This window comes from Amblyomma maculatum, chromosome 1 (genome assembly GCF_055883805.1).
Source record: "Amblyomma maculatum isolate TAMU_Amacu chromosome 1, ASM5588380v1, whole genome shotgun sequence".
Classification (NCBI taxonomy): domain Eukaryota; kingdom Metazoa; phylum Arthropoda; class Arachnida; order Ixodida; family Ixodidae; genus Amblyomma; species Amblyomma maculatum.
The window spans coordinates 136,167,929-136,185,430 of record NC_139344.1 but is presented as its reverse complement, the minus strand read 5'-3'; the positions used below and the strand labels follow the sequence as shown (position 1 = coordinate 136,185,430).

Here is a 17,502-nt window from a genome sequence, read left to right as displayed (position 1 = left end):
TAACTCTATCTGCCGCTCACACGTTGATATGCTTGACATGCAATCTGGAGATCATCGACGTAGAGTGAATACATAATAGATTTCGGGATTATTGTAGACAATTAATTCATTTTAATAACAGAGTAGTGCGCTTGAAATGCATCCTTGAGGCACTCCATTCTCTTGAGAGAAGGTCCTCGAGAGGGTTGAGCCCAGGCGTACATTGAATGAACGGTTTGAAAGGAAATCATTCAGACAGTTCAACATCTTATCAATAAATTACTCTCTCTCTCTCTCTCTGTTGGCGCGGATGCCTAAATCTGACAGGTCACGCAGAATACCAAACTTCCAAGTTGTGTCATATGCCTTCTCCATGTCGAAAAAGACAGCGAGGCAGTGCTGTTTGTATATAAATGCTTCTCGGATGGTATTTTCAAGCCTATAACGAGATGATCGTGTTGTTGAGCATGCTTTTTTAAACCCGCATTGGTTGATGTCGACAAGTTTACGTGATTCCAGAATAAAAGTCAACCTAATGTTCAATATACTTTCAAAACATTTAGCAAGACAGCTCGTAAAGGCTATGGGCGGGAAGGTAGGCGTCTTCCGGGCTTAAGGAATGGAACTATAACGGCTCTTTTCCAAGCCTCGGGTATCTTCCCCAGTGTAAATATTCTGTTAAAAAGTTTTAAAAGTGCTTCTACTGCGGAGTCGGAAAGGTGTGTCAACATATCATAGTGTATTCTGTCAGGTCCTGGAGCTGTCTGTTTGCCAGCAGAGGGCACTCTATTTCATGAACAGAAAATTTTATGTTGCAATGCTTGTGGGGAATCTATATTTCTCGACCATACTTTCGTATTTTAAGAAATGCTATGTATACAGTGGGATGAACTAGAAACTGCAGCAAAATGTTCCTTTACTATATTTGCTTGTTCCACTATAGTGGTTTGTATACCAGGTGCTGTTAAGAGAGGAATTATAAACGGTGGCAATTGTCATTTAGTTTTGAAACCTGTACCAATATTTTTTTTTTTTCGATGCAGTTGAGCTATTTATAGATGATAAATACTTTTGCCATGAGTCTTTTTCGACATTTCGTCGGATGTAGCGTGCTTTTGCTCTTGCTTTTTTAAAGAAGTTTTCATACTTTGGGTATCTTCGGAACACTCCCCAGGTCTTATTTTGTTGCTTTTTTTGCTTTCCTACAATCTGGATAATACCAGACTTTATGGTTTTGATTCACTATTCCTGAGGATTGTGGGATAACGATTCCTGCAGCGGTAAAGATACAAGCTGTGAACTTTTCGTTTAGTTCGTCAATTGACAAACTTTCTGATAACAATTCATGTAACCTGGCTTTTTTTTTTTTTTTTTTTTTTTTCCGAAAGATCGCCCAATAAGTTATATGTAGCTTCCAGTGCTTTGGTTTGCATAGAATGACTACAGGTGATGATAAGTTGATTAGCAATGGTTGGTGATCACTACCGTAGGGAGTATCTAAAATATCCCAATTAAAATTGTTAAAAACCGAGGGTAAACAAAAATATAAATCTAAAACACTCATTTTTCCCGTGCTCGGTGAGCAGTAGGCGGCGGACTTATTGTGACGCCCTGCAGCAGTGAATGCGTTTTTGTCCAGGACGCAGCGGAAGTCTTCCGAGCTAAGAAAAGCTAGAGCGATTGCCACGAGGAAATGAACGGGGAACACTACGAAAAGTAGTTCACATACGAACTGCTCCCTATTAAGCTGCCACCAGGCGGCGTTACATATAGTGGTGGACAATGCATCATACCACGCTAAAACAAAGGATGAAGTAGCGCGCATGAGTAGTTCAAAGAACATACGGGCTTGGCTGACCGGGAAAGGTGTTGCGTGGGGCAGCGACATAGTGAAGGCAAAGCTCATGGTCGTGAAGCTTGTTAGCACACGTGAAACACTAAACCCTGAAGCTGCTCGGCACTTCGTGCCCTCCTACCACCGCCAAACGAACCCCACAGAACTTCTTTGGCGCGAGATGAAGGGTTTTGTGGCCCTTCAATACGTTCGAGACATGCTGCCTCGAGTTTGTCAAGGCATCGGGCAAGTGACTGCCGAACAAAACGGAGACGTTATGAGCAGCACTTTCTCAATCAGGAAGATGAGACCAGAAAACTGGACCACATCGTCGACGGTGTTGTTGACCAAGCGCCAGCTGTTGTAGTCCTTCTGGAGGACGGCACAACCAGCAGCTTGGACTAGCCTGGACGAGGAGATGCGAGCCCTTCTAACTGGCTAACGTGCGTGCATGAAACGCGTACGTATGTAGATGTCACCATTCAGCACTACCACAGTGACAGCAGGAAAAAGAACAATCGAAACGTCTCTGATTAGCTAGGGCGGCGGTATAATTGAAGGGCTCCGTATTAATTTTGACCGCTGTGCATTCTCAATCGCAGGGCACACAGGATTACTTAGCACTTCGCCTCCGTCGACGTACAGCTGTGTCCTATATTTAATCCAACTTCTTTGGGGTGTGATTACAGTGGAGTAAATCAATATATCAGCAGAGTACTTATCAGATGTTTACAGCCCGTGGTGGTGGGGTTGCTTCTACGCCACACCGTGTGTCTCGTAATGCATTCCCCGTGTTCCAAATATTCTTGAGTTAGCAAGATTTTTTTTAAATACCTTTTCCACCATGAAGGCCTTCCAGGGATGACAGAAGCACCGCTACACGGCTTTGAAGCACACCCGTGGGCTTTAACATTTTGACAATGATAGCACATACGTCGCAGAACTACTGAAAAACAATACGACATGACTATGAATCAGCTAATAAGAACAGGACGGGCGTCAGTCCCTCAAAAAAAAAAAAAAAGACACAAAAGGTTTGGTTTGGTTTGTGGGGCTTAACGTCCCAAAGCGACTCAGGCTATAGACGCCGTAGTGGAGTACTCCGGAAATTTCGACCATCTGAGGTTCTTTAACGCGCACTGACATCGCACAGCATACGGGCGCCTAGCTTTTCGCCTCCATTCAAAAGCGGCCGCCGAGGCCGGGATTCGATCCCACGTCCTTGGGCACAGTAGTCGAGCGCCGTAACCGCTGCACCACCGCGGCGGGGACACAGAAGGCCAACTGCTACAAAGATAATGAAGATAAATACTAGTTCCTCTTTTAAGGCAAAGATGAAGCCACCTGTCACACTGAGGTGCCTATGAGAACACAATTCAGCAGCGCGCACCATTCTGATTAGCCCGAGGTCGCCCGTAGCTTCCGCAGTGCTGCAAACGGTTTGTGTCACGGAGTATATAGTACAGCTGCTTCATTCAGCCGCACCTGAGGCATCAAGTTGTTCCTTCTGGGTCAGGCAGGCGCCTCTCGGAATGCGCCGCTGCCCCGCCCAGGTGAGCGGCAGGAAAAACGTCCTCACAAAAGATGACCCTGACCTCCCCACTAGGGTAAGGCTTTTAACAGCGCCAACAATACGAGGAAGATATGGAACCAAATAGCAACATGAAAACCGGCAAGCTGTCCGTCACTTGAGCTCTCTGCCAGTTCTTCAGTGAGGAAATGTGTGTGTGTGTGTGTGTGTGTGTGTGTGTGTGTGTGTGTGTGTGTGTGTGTGTGTGTGTGTGTGTGTGTGTGTGTGTGTGTGTGTGTGTGTGTGTGTGTGTGTGTGTGTGTGTGTGTGTGTGTGTGTGTGTGTGTGTGTGTGTGTGTGTGTGTGTGTGTGTGTGTCAGCGAGCTTTAATCCCCTATTGAACTTATTCCGTAGTGTTCGGCATTCAGCTCTGCCATAAAGAAAAGCAGAAAGCTTGCCTTGCGCAGAAATTGGAACCTAGAAAAAAAAAATAGGAGGACGCTTAAGCTTGGCCTTAACGGCGGTAGCAAGACAGCGCCTTTTCATTCCTGCGATTTGTTTTTGTTTTTGTTTTTTTTTAGTTTTCCTTGCCTGAATTATTGAAAATTTTGATTATTACTATAGCATTATCACACATCCCAACACACGCTTGTAAGTCGTGCGCGCCACAACGCGTTCACTAGCTGCCCCTCCTTCCCACTCCCCTTTCCTCGGTGAAAGCAGACATCTCGTCACATGACCCACATTACCCCCCCCCCCCCCCCCCCCCCGCGGGAAATTTCAAACACGACACAACGCTCCTAGGCGCGAAACGTCTACCGTAGAATAAAAGCGATTGAAACAGCCTAAAAGAATTGAAAGTTGACGCATACGCCAAATGATTTACACGTTATAAAGTAATTTCCCAGAATGAAAAACCTCAAGAACTTTAAGCGGAATAAAAACATGCCACATTTTGGTTGCGAGCCATATACGCAACCGTCTAGGAAAGCACGCAAGGCACTTGTACTACAGTTTAGAAGCAAGCTGGTAAAGTTTATGTCGAGTAGTATTTAGCGTCATAGCCCTTAAGGCAGAGAAGCTACAATGCAGGCCTTGTCATTACTGAGCCCCAGATGGAGCGATCGCATGACAACGAAGCTGAATTGGGAGCCGCATGTGCAGGCGCTGCAGTCGTAGCAACAAGGATACACCACCAAGTCCAGGCACGTCCAACGCCGCCACCGTTTTGTGCGCACGCGTTTCCGAACCGCAGATTCGCGAGATGTACTGGCGAAACCTGATCCGCTTATTAGCGTACTGAGCTCATGGGTCACGGGCGCGATTTCAAGAGGAGCACAGCGCGTTCGCCGTCTGGGGGATGCGCCACATATCCCGCATGGACGATTCGCCGCCCTCCTCGGGCTCCCCAAGCCCAACACGCTGACGGGCGCACGCCGCCAAGTGTAAGGGGAGCGGAACGGAGAAGGCCCAAGCGAGCCAGCCGCAAGACGAAGAACATGCGCGGGGATGCGGAACGAACAGCGCGCGCGCACGGTAAAGGGAAAGGGGTGGGCATCATTCGCGTGCCACGCGTCCTGCGCGCTCACGTGCGTCGGCGGCGGCTTCGCAGCGACCCCACCGGGGAGAGTGCCCGACAGAGCCAGTCGGTGGATCATTGCCGCCAACAGCGGGCCCAAGAGCTAAGCGACAGCGCCGCGGTTGTTGCGAGCAGATGAGGCCCAACGTCGCCACGGGTTGTTTACTCGGGGAGTAAACGCATGTGTGGCACAGGAATGGGGAAAGCGGGTCATTATCACTACCCACAATGGTAGTCTCGCCCCACACTCAATATGATTGTGCGATTCGTTACCCTCCTCTCCTACCTTCCTCATTTCGCCTCCATAAAAGTTGTTGCTTCGATGGTCTCATTCCTCACACATGGGGTCCCATGCGTCGGGATCACAATTCGACCACTGACTTCCCTTCTTCTGCATGCGCAAATTTTTCCCACAATTTTGGGCGTTGTTTCAATACATGTTGCACACCAACTAACTAAGGAAGAGAGACTACCTTGTCCGCACATTTCCTTGTCGGTAAAGGACGGCCGGCTCCCGGCATTTTACAAACTGCGATGTCGCGGGCGTGGACAATCCTGCATTCTTCCTGCACGGGTGGCTCTGGACAAGCGCACTAGCTCAAGCTGTCCCGTGTGAACGGGCGAGAGCCACGCGAAGAGGCCCAGAATACGCGTCCTCGGCCAATTTTGCCGTTACCACAGTCAACCGGCCACGACCGTATCCACAGCGGCTTTCCTAAAAATGTAAGCGAATTCACCAGAAACTTCAGACTAGTATGTTAACTTACACTGTCCGGTATGGTGTTTGTTATTTTTTTTTTTCCAATGAAAAACCACTACGAATGTGTGAAGCCCCTTCCACATGGCAGTGCCGCCCGCCTGCCACCTACCACGGTTTATTCAGGTACACAGAAAAGCCACCTGCTACGGTTGATTGGTGGCAAAATGGAAAGAGAGAAAAAAAATTCAATTTCCTTTTGTAAGGGAGAGGCGAGCCGGGTGAAAAATTCAGATGTAAGGAAAATCTCTCATGTGCTATTCCGGAAAGGCGTATGTTCTTGGCAGGTGGTGGCTGGCAGATCACATGGCCGAGCACTGATTCTTCGATGGTTTGTGAGACTTAAAAGAGACCCTAAGATACCATAAAGCTCAGAGGAGCTGTAAAATCGGGTTGCTCATTGTTAAGTGGGATCGGAATCAACCTTTCACCGGTCTTGGATGACGCTATAGGCACGCTATATATACTCTTAGGCCACGCAGGCACGTCGGTACGGCTCGATTAAAGCGAGTCTTTACATCCATGTCGGGTGGTCGCTTACGACCGGTAGCTGGATAACGTGGTAGCGTAGGACTGTAAAAACAAAAACACAGTTGGTTTTAGTCCTAAGCAGTTAAGAACCTACTTCGTGCATATATAATCTATTCATGCATGTGTTCTTTAAATATCATACTCACCTTTACGAACTTTCTGCATTGAGCTTGTTCCATTGTTTTCATCACTGAACAACTTTTTTGTTTTGTTTTCATATCGTGCTGCAGAGATATACATTGTATACTTTTGATGTCATGGTCATATTGTTAACGAACTTTTGGAATCTGCTGTTTGCTCCTGCTCTGTTGGGTACCGGTTTCCTGGGCCTCTGTCAAGCTGTTTGTACAGCTTTTAGCCCAGGCGACCATCCACTTGTTGGAAAATAAATCTGATTTGATTTGATTTGATTTGTGCGCTAATCAGAATGCGTGAGATATTAGAGGCGCAAAGGAAGGGATTTGCAATTAAGCGAGCGGAGCCCCTGGCGGGAGCCATTAACATTATCCCATCATACACTTAAAGAGCCTAAGTTCCCCCCACCCCCAAAATTTAGTTCCTGTAGAAATTATTACATTTGCTGCACAACGCGTTACGTCAAGAAGGAAGGAGGTTTGAAACAACCCGACAGAACAGCCGTTTCATGCATTATGTCGCGGCCCATGCACTTGAAGGACACTGTTTTAATTCCGGACCACAAAACACAGACAGAAGACCAGTCGACAGCTAGCGACAGCCCAGCGGCTGTGAGGCGAAAGCTGCCACAGCAATCGAGCCAGCGGGACGAGAGGCAAGTAATCCTTCACCTCCGTTCCCTCCGAAGTACACCCGACGGACATGTCGCTCGGGATGAGTAGCCGCGTGTCCGCGTGCCGGTCCAGTCAAGGCTCCGAAGCTAGCGAAACTGCGAGACGCGCCGTGAAACGGGCCGGAGAAGCGCAGCCGCACATCGGCAGCCTCCCCACAGGGGCTGGCAGCAATTCATGACCTCAGCGCGTCCTCGCCTCCTTTTTGTTCCGCCGTGATTAAACGCATTCATTCCTGGCCGGCTATACAATACGCCGGCGGCCATGAAGTCGTCATGCTCCAACTGTTGAAGCCTTTTTCCTTTTGACGTAACTCACGCTATGTCAAGGACGGCCCGCGACCATACGCCGTTTCACGGCAGTGCCAACAGCAAGCCTGCCGGGGGCAAGAGAAACGAGAGGGGGGCCTCTCTCGTGACGCAATGCTCTCTTGTTTAGGTCAGCATTATTTCAGCCACGACTGCGCAGAGCCGTTTAAGAAACACCGGTCGTGACCGACAGCACGCGCTCTCCAGCCGTTAAATATCGCTGATGATGGCCCGCCTGGTTTAGACATGCCGAGAACAAAAAACCCCATACACGGTAATAACGATCGGTTACGTGGCCAGCGACACACACAACGTCGAAGGCACAAACAACCGCGGGAGGTGAGCTGTAAAAAGGCGTAACTGCGATGGTCATTAGCGAGCGAAATATAATACCAACTCAGAGCGTGATGCGGAGCTTCCACGCGGCTGATGAGAATCAGTCAGTTCTGCGGGCTCAGAAATATTCCGTAGTGCGTCGACTCCAAATCAATCTAGGTCACCTGTCCGTCGGGCAACACGCTAGTCAGCGCGCACCATAAGCGTTATTGCATTCCGCGGCTATCGCAATGCAACGGCCGCGAAGGATCGAAACCTCCAACCTTGGGGCACACAGCTCTAAGCCGTATATGCCCGTATATCTGTTCAGAGGTTAGACGTGTCCGCCGTCAACCGAAAGCGTTCAGAAGCAAAAGTAGCCGGACAAGTCTGACGCGACCGCTCGGAGAGGTCGGATGGCGAGCGTGTGTGTACGTTTGGTTTTGGTTACTCACCGAACAAGCCGGTCGACAGACGGCACTTTGTCGGCGCGCTAAACTTTATATCAGTACTTTTATGCCCACACAAAGAAAGATGAGAGCAATTTCCTCAGCTTTTCTTTTTCTTTTTTTTTTTCTTTTTTCTCAGCCAGTTACACAAACTTCATGCGCAGTAAGCGACGGCGATGCCGAAATGTTCGGTCGAAAATGCAAACGGGGCCAACCGGCTGCGCACCTGCATTCTAAAGAAGAAAAGGGGAGGGGGGGGGGGGGGGGGGGGCTAAAAATTTTAAAACTTTTTCCGGCGAGTCGCGCAGGCTTTCCAGACACCCTGCTGGGAACGGAGACTGCAACGAGCCAGCGACAGGCGGCAGCTCATTCTAGGCATTATGAACAATGCGACGCGAGACAGCCGTACACGGCGGAGACTGATGTGCCGCAATTTCAACAATGACAAGGTAAAACAAAAGAAGCGCACAAAGAGAAATCTCCGGCGCCGTGATGAGAACGAGCCGGAGACCAGTTTCTTCTTTTTCCCAGAGGCCGACGAGGTCCCCCCCTCGTCTCCGCCCGCCGGTCCCTCCACCCTCCTCGCCCGGCTACCTTCCGCGGCCTGCACCTTCCTTCCCTCGCTCCTCCTCTGCTTCGTCCCAGACATACCATAGAAGTCAGCGTGCCATTTTCGCAAAAGTACCTGCTCTTACGAAATGGCTGTCCCGATGGCAAGATTCGATAGCTCGCCTCGGCCCTGGAGCGTTTTTCTTTGGCTGCTTGCGCTGTTCCCTTTCACGTGTCATGGAGTTATCACTCAAAACTAAATAGCCCAGCGGATCTACTAGGTGAAGACCGGGTGAAGGGAGGAAGCAAATATAAAGAAAGAAACGCTCATAAGCATAGACAACAGCACCACAGCTGTCCACACCCACGCTCAAAACGAACGGAAAACGATAAAAGATTTGCTTCGTCCTCTGGCGACAGGAGTCTCTCCGCATTTTCCCGCCGCCCACTTCCTGCTTGTCGCAGCCTTGCGTGAAGCAGAGACAACCATTTGCAACCACCCGTTCACTCCTCGCGCAGTACTCTTTCCTGGAGGGAGGCGGAACCGCATCCAACACTTTCTCTCTTTCAATCTTCTTTTTTTTCTTTTTCCTTTTTACACAGCATTCGCAAATTGCAAGTACATTTCCGCCCGATGCAAATGGTCATGATAACAAAAAAAAAAAATCGACGCATACACGTGACGTAATGACGGGCAGACACGATCTCGCGCCCGTGCAAACTCATGTCGGACAAGAACGAGATTGGCGAATTTTAACGCGGTCAGAAAATCGAAGGAGAAAAGCAAATGGCGTGGCCGCATGGCTCCGATATATCAAAATAAAACGTGACTCGGGCGTCCAATCAATGGAAAGTGCTCGCTGGATAGTTTCCAATTAAACCATTAAAAGACCACGCGCCATTACACTCGACACGATGCTGACTGGGACCACAAATGTCCTGCTTTACGTCCATCACCTATTATCTGAGCTGGCTTTATTTTGATCTGCGTTACGACGCGATCGCCGCTGAGAGAAAGAGCGATGGGAAAAGGCTGAGAAAAGCCACACTTATTATTGGAAAGTGAAATCCCTGCCATGTCCCCCACTTAGAGCCGGCGCGCCCCGACACGAAATGGCTTTTTTCTCCGCGCCGCCGGCGTATCAACAGAGCCGCCGCTGCCCCATCGCCCATTGCAGCTGACGAGCGGGTTCACGCACCGGACGCGGAGCAACGAGCAGCGGAGCTGGCGCTCCGTGCGGCTGTCCTCCGACTGACAGTCGGCCGGCTGGCGAAACACAACGGAGAGTCCGCCGCGGGGCGGCCGGCGAGGAGTCCGCGCCAGCGTGATCCGCGAACTCTCTCCTCCGGCCAGCGGGCCACTTTCGCCTTCACGGTGCGACAGGTCCAGCTGCACGCTCGCCGCTACTGTGCAATTTCGAACCAACAGGTGCTGCTCCGACGGCGTAAGATGACAATGCGGACCACGCAGCGACTAAGCGTGAGCAAGGGCGGGGCCGCCTGAAAAGAGTCCAAGTTTAAGAAATTCGACCTAGGTATTGTGTAACATTCTCGCCTTGATCATTGTACACTCCACGCCCACTGTGCTGGGAATGCTTTACAGAAGACAAAAAGAAGAAAAAAAAAAACGGCAGCTCAACGAATACTCCGCGCGCAGGTAGGTTGCTGTAGCGGAGCCACCCGGATGTTATACTCGTTTCATCGACCTGATTTCCATACTTCTTGCTCAAACTACAAGTACCGGAAGTAGTAGTATCCAGTTGTAAGTTAAAATGTAATTGCAGCCAATAATTAAAATGTGTTTACAACGCCACTTTCACGGTGCGCCAATAGCAGACGCTTTTGAAACCCGGCACTTTTCTTACGTTGTTACCAGCCCATAAGTTAGTAGGTTCCAAGGCTTCCAAGCCCATTTCCGTTTTCACTGAGGTTCAAGCCATATCGCGTTAAAGTTTCTGCGGTTTCGCCGTTACCTGGTGGTAACGGCACACTGCAAAAAAAAAAAAAAAAAAAAAAAAAGTAAATGCACGTGGCTGCAAACGATCTCATTCTTGCGGCGCCCTCGAGCAGTAGCAGGAGGCCTATACGACAGAAGCCCGATGGGCGCGAAGTTGCAGTGCACTATACATGGTGAGAGAAACGCCACTGAACACGGAGGTTTGGGAAAGTGCACATCACGGAGGGCCAAAGCAAGGACCTGGCATCCCGTCACTCAACGTATTCGCGCAGCTCCATGCTCGTTAGCGACGTCCGCCCGACGCATCGAGGCAAGTAACAACCAAAAATTGCCGAGTGCACCAAGCTAGTGGGCCACTGCGGTTGCTCGGATCAGCGGCAAAATTGTAGCTTGACCCACTTGCTTCATCCCCACTGCGCTAAACGCCTAATGTTCCTGCTTGCGCTAAAAACCGCGCTTAGTGTCAGAAGCCAACTGGGCTCCAAACGGGGAAATGGTATTTTTACACACCGCGCTGTGTGAAATGTGCGAATGATTTTGCGAGGCTTGCCCGGAACAAGGGCTGGTCGCTGGCCGGATCGATGGCGCCTGCGGCGCTCGGGAAACGAACGCTTCGCGCACGTCTGTTCAACAGCGGCCAGTAATGGAGAAACAAGGGTGGCACATAACGGCCGCATAAAATGTTAGTCCCGCAGCTCACGAAGAAATGGGCGCAATTAAAAAGCACGCAGAGCTGTCGAAAGCTAGTTAGGATGCAAGGCTCGTCAGCGATCTCACTTCCCGATCTCGCCGTGGAACAAAGCCAGCCGTGTCCGTGGCGCGCATCAGGTTAATACGGCACGCAGAACAGCCGGCAAATACCAATGCGCCGCACCTTCGCATTAGCATGCGCTAATGCCGCTCCGAAGGCTGCCGGGAAGGACGCGCGTGAGCATACGCCCCGGCACAGACAAGGGGGGGAAGCAAAGGGCTCGTTGTAAATGCGTTCGCCGATTAACTTGGCGCTAGGAGGGCACTGCATGCATGTGCATGCAGTGTGTACGCAGGCGCCTCCGTTCGGACGAGAGCAGCAACCACGGGTTCCCCCGCCAGGCCAGGGATTCGGCGCTGTCCAGCGGCTAGGAGCGCTCCACTTCGTGCTTCCGAAGAAACGCACGCTCACGGGCCCCGCCTGACGGACAGCAGCCGCAACCCGTCCCCCTTCACGACCACAGGCGCTAACGAACCGTCGCCGAAAAGGTGCGACGAAATCGTTTCGCGCCACCGCGGCCCATCATTCTTCAGTGCGGAAAGCGAACTCGCTAGAGTCTAAAGGAACACCGTTATCAGCCCGATTGTCTCTGTCGGACTCGGAATTAAAAAAAAATAATAACAATAAAAATGAGATGGAGAGGCGGAATTCGAGCGCCAGCATGCGCCACAAGCATGAGGGAAAACACGAAAATGAACACGGCCGCGGAGGCATGCCCGTCTGGCGTTCCATACGCGAGGAGAAAAACGTATCTATCTTCAGGTCAGCGACCCAGTTCTTTTTTTCCTCGCGTCACCCGTTTCTCTCTTCCTCCCCGACGGTGGTGTCTCTGCAAGGAGGGCCCCGCGTGGGAAGGACCGATATTCTTGGCTGCCGGACAAGGGCCGGCTCGGAAGGGCGAAGCGAAAGCGCAATTTCTCACCTGGTCCAGGTATGACTGAGTACCGCCGCTCTCTTGACCCTGGTCTTGCATGTTGAGGGACAAGTCGAAGTTATCCATCGCCTGCGCAGGAAAGAAGACGAACCAGTTAGGAGGACGGAATGCCGCCCTGGACGAGATTGATCAGGGCGCAGCCCGGCGGATGGGCGCGCCCACAAAGCAGCACAAGCTCGCCGAGAATCACGGCCCGTCGTGTGGAGCTATACGCCGAGGTTGGTGCACTAGCTCGATCGTAGCTTGGTAAAACGATGAAACTAACCGTGGCTAGTGGTCAGTTAACAAAACAATGGCAGGCTGCAAGTGACGCGCAAAAAAGGAAGTATACGCCGCAGTACACGAGAGCGAGGGTAGTACATTGAAGAAGTGCGAATTTGCCAACTTGCGCCGCTATGGAAGCTCGGGCACAAACAAGCATGAGGTACAGTCTCTGCCAAAAGTGTAGAGACCAAGGGGTCTGCTTGTGGGCCACTTCGCGCAGCTTGCAATGGATTTCCAATGTTCCAAATCTCTTATGGTAATCACATTTTTTTGTCCTACCCTATACAATGGGAAGGACCTCCACTAATACTGAATCAGCGTCACTAAACGGCTCAGAATCAGATCCCCTGGGCTCTGCACTTTTGACAAAAGCTGTACGTGCGTGGGTGATAGCGCTAAACCCACCGAATGAGTGCAGCTCATAGATAAACTTAGCAGCATAAAGTGACGAGAATACGAGAGTTCACTCTATCGAAAACGTCACCTCGAAGTACCGAGGACCTACCCTGAAGGCGGAAATCAAATTCGTGGGCATGCTGGCGGCCTGCATACGGGTGTTTCCATTTCCTAATACACAAATTAATGTTTCCCTCATTTCAGTCAAGATATCGACTAATCGTTCACCAAAACCAGCATGTGATGGCAACCAATGGACAAGGTGGTATCTAAGGGGCAGCGCAAAACGAACGTTCCTACACGAAACCTGCGTTGACCAGCCGGTGTTCAAACCGTTCCACTGGGAACCTAAAAGACGGCGTCAGCCGCTACAAACGCCAGATCGCATTCGGAGCCGCTAGCGGCGAGCGTACAGCTAACGTTCGTTGCTCTTGACCGCAGCCCCGTTAGCCGACGGAGAGCGTGCTGCGAAGACCAAGCGGCGCGGTTAACACGCGGTGGGTGCGCCAAAAACTGTTTACTCCTCTCGTTAGGCTGTGTGTTATGGCGATGCAATCGACGCGATCTCAAGCACGAAACTATATTTCGCAAATTTTCTGTACTTCTCATCGCGACGGGCGGCACCACTCGAAACTACCATCTGGACACGCATCACCCACCAAACACCCTGTCGAACTCGAGCTAGCCTAACTAAGCTTAACTAAGCATTCGGTGGAGGGCTCACAGTGGCAGCGGCCTCCGCCCAAGACGCGGCGGGAGCCCGGCGTTCGCATGAAGTGGCGGCGCGCGAAAAAAAGAAAAAAAAGTGGCACGCGGTCGCGATTTCAGGATCCGGGGAATCTAGAAATGAGGAAACAGTCGGCGCGAAAACGGAAAATGTAGGCCGGCCCGTTCTTTTCGGCGACCGAGGAAGGCGGCCCGTGGAGAGGGGGCGCGCTGCAAATAATAATCATCCTCATAAAGAGCGAGGAGGAAAACGAGGCCAGAACGGAGAAACTACGGCCGCCGCCACTGCCCATTGTGAGCCATAAGCGCCAGGGTGAACGAGCAACGGCACGTCCAAAGCGACACGCTCGGCTGAACGACAACATCATCAATCTGGGCTCCTTTTGTTTCCCAGACTTTGCTTTGTTCTCGGACCAAACCGCGGGACGACGACGCAAGCTGCACCCGCAAACAAGACGTGCTCGTTTTCGTTGGCGCAATGGCCGCCCGACCGAGGAGCCATCCCCACGACGCAACAGGTCCGTGCCTGCCCCCACCCGAACGCGCAACACCCGCGAACCGACGCAGAGCGTCCAAGGCGATCACGCCCATCAGCGTGCTCCCCGCTCTGAGGTCACGGGTTCGATAACTGGCCGCGACTACTGAACTCTCTCATAATTACCGAGGCCCGAGTGGTTACTGCATTGCCTTATATGGCGGACGCATATAGCTACCATGCTGCAGAGCGACTAAGCACTGTCTCGCGAGAGCTCACCGAACAAACGAGGTGCAGTGTAAAACTGCGCTGTCGTATTTTAATCGTCTCAGGATCCCAGGGGTGCAGCTCACCGCTCCCGATAAGGACAATCACTCGCCCTCTCAGATGAAAATGTGGAAGCTCACCATGCTTAAAAACACCCCTTCAGTGGCGATGCTCCACCAGACGCATATGCCGGATTTTTAACGGGGCAGAACCTATCCCGAATAACATCACGGGTATGAAATAACAATGATGCATGAACCATAACGAGAAAGGCGGTGTTCCAGTTGCCAGCTCTCTTTCACACACACACACACACACACACACACACACACACACACACACACACACACACACACACACACACACACACACACACACACACACACACACACACACACACACACACACACACACACACGCACGCGCGCGCGCGCGCGGAGAAGCAGCGTATGTGCAAAGGCGCAAACCAATTCTTGTGAAACCGCGCGAGGCACGGACGGCAAAGGCCCAGTACGAACGTATCGATAAAAAAACGCCCACTTCGAGTTCTACGTAATTCGAAGCGAACCACGAATTGCCGACGTTAATTTCGCGCGAGATGGTCAGAAAAGATAACTCGGCGTGGATGTTCCGGACGGAATGACCGCGCAGCCGCCGTACGGCATTTCGGCAACGCATTAAGGGGACCACGAAGACCAAGGTCATGCAATTCGAGAACGCAGGCGGCCAATGACGCACACACAGCATGCCTCCGGGGTGCACGGCCACTACAATGGCGTCCAGTCTCGCTTGCGAAAGAAGAGTGCAGGCAAACAAAAGCTGACGAGCACGCATTATACGAGTCAAAAGGAGTCGTGTTTCTGCCGAGGCGGACAAAAGCACGCGCTTCACGACGTGGGGCTGCGCGAAATCCGCGCCGAGAAGAAACCGGGTCCGATACGGGACAAAGAAGCAGCTCGGAGAAGGGCAGCGCAGAGAGAGCTTGCACACTCGGCCGCCGGGGCTCACGAGGCTGGCGCGGGGGAACTCGTTTGGAGCAACAAGAATCGCGCGCGTCAGGACGGCACCGATAAAGGGACTGTGAGCGTTCGAGAACAAGCGCGACGAAAAGTTGCTGTCTTACGCGGGTCACGGAGATGCGGTCAAAGCTACGCGATACACAGCGCAACAGGAGACAGCGCGCGTTCCAAGCTCTTCATTCCATCGCTTTAAGTTGACACCTGCTGCCACAAAGTGCCAATACACCCGCGATCAAAATTGACGCGCGAGTGCACGCTTCGGAGTCATTACCGGTGGCGCTGCTTGTGACACGTCTTGCATCTTCAAAGAGATGCATGGCAATCCAGTTGAGATTTTGCGGATTACCAGTAAAACGGCAACAAAACGAGGATATTCGTTTCATACAAAAACATCTTATTTTACCACAGCCACCTAGTATATGCTTTTGGAAGCGGGTATAAGAACGCAACTACTTTCTGCACAAACCATAATAGTTTAGTATGATTTTAAAGGGATTAACGTCCGTCCGAAAGCGACCGAGGCTATGATGGACGCCGTAGTGGAGGGCTCCGGAAATTTCGACCACCTGGGGTTCTTTAACGTGCACTGACATCGCACAGCACACCGGCGCCTCGCTTCTCGCATCCATCGAAAAGCGCACGGCCGGGATCGAACTTGCACCCCTCAATTCAGCAGTCGAGTCACTGCGGCAGGACTTAAAATAACGGCGGCTATGCATCGCCCAGAGCGACCTTGATATCAACACTTGGACTGGATTGTGGGAAAGATGACTACGTGACCTCGCTGCAGGCGTGACCAGCAGCGGTACCCATTAAATGAACGGCAGGAAGCAGCTCTGGCCAGCCCAGACCACGAGCGCTAACATGAGCTCATCGAGGGAACACGAGCAGCAACAACAACCTTCGCCAACAAAGAAACGAACTGTGGGTCCCAACCAATTAACCAATCGCATTTTCATACAGCAGAGTTTAAGTCATTAGTCCACTAACCTAATAAAGAGAGGTAGAAGCAGAAAACAAACAAACAAGTGTAGAGGTGTCACATCGCAAAAACAAGAACCCACCACAGACAAACAAACGTCCAGTGAACCGCGTTTAAGAATAACCAAGACTCCTGCAATGCAGCCTGGTAAAAAAAAAAAAAAAATAATAATAAATAAATAAATACAAAAATATATGCTGCGCTTTTTTTGTGTGCCAGCGAAATACCGCAGAACGTAGCATTACGAGACCACGCGCTGCTATCAGCGACGTGTTACAAGCAGCGCCACCGGCGTGCAACGGAGACTCACACAGGCGAACACGTCCCACCGCGCTCAAAAAACAATGGGCAGATGCGATCGCACAAAACATGCATCCCGCGCGCAACACGTTGCGCCGAGTCGATTGCCGTCTCGGCTGGCGCTCAAGACCACCAATGCACCGCCAGAAGCGCGCCACGACTCGTGCCGCTTATCAGACCCTGAAGCTTATAAAGAAAACACGCCAGCAGAGTAATCTGAAATGCCGTGACTCTGCGGCGCTGGAAGGGCATCGGCGATAAGGACGTTAATCATTTTATACAAGGGGGACAATCAGCATACAGAAGTTAATGAGCGAAAGACACGGGAAGCTTCTGTCGACTTGTGCGAAAAGTACTACAGTGGTCGTAGTCCTAGGACCCCAAATCACTGCAGCTATGACACCTTCATACCGACGACAAGTTATTTCGAATTAGAGCCTTTGACAATTGTGCAAGCGCAGAAATGCTATGTCGGAGGCTATGCCCGCGGTATAAATGTGCCGGATCACGTCACGAGCCCATTTGGCGTCCAAAGCGTGGCGCGCCCGCCGTAGACGACTCGAATTCGATATGCGTGTTCTTCAGACCTCACAAGCCAGCGTGTCACTGGGCCGAGACATTTCACTGCGTCACGAGTTGCGACATACGATCATCTCTGCGAGCAACGTTGGAGATAAGTTTTGCCTCGTGCAGCGGCGGATATCGCTGCGAATACAGAGTCCCCATATGACTTTAAACCGCTTAGATATCGGCGGAGCTGGCTTCAGCGTAGCGTCACGCCAACATAAACGCAGCCATACGTACTCGTGATGTT

At 51.2% G+C, this 17,502-nt stretch overlaps 1 protein-coding gene across 14 annotated transcripts in view; it reads right to left on the bottom strand.

Moving 5' to 3' along the window:
• Positions 1 to 17,502, bottom strand: part of LOC146204005 (TOX high mobility group box family member 3-like) — a 615,155-nt gene that overhangs the window by 72,689 nt on the left and 524,964 nt on the right. For all 14 annotated transcript variants that reach the window (XR_014703941.1, XM_084589039.1, XM_084589037.1 and 11 more), the window contains one exon: positions 12,248 to 12,328. Coding sequence is in view for 13 of the 14 variants with exons in the window: in XM_084589039.1 (XP_084445165.1) it covers positions 12,248 to 12,328 (81 nt within the window). In the remaining variant the exon portion in view is untranslated. The remainder of the gene's footprint in view (positions 1 to 12,247; positions 12,329 to 17,502) is intronic.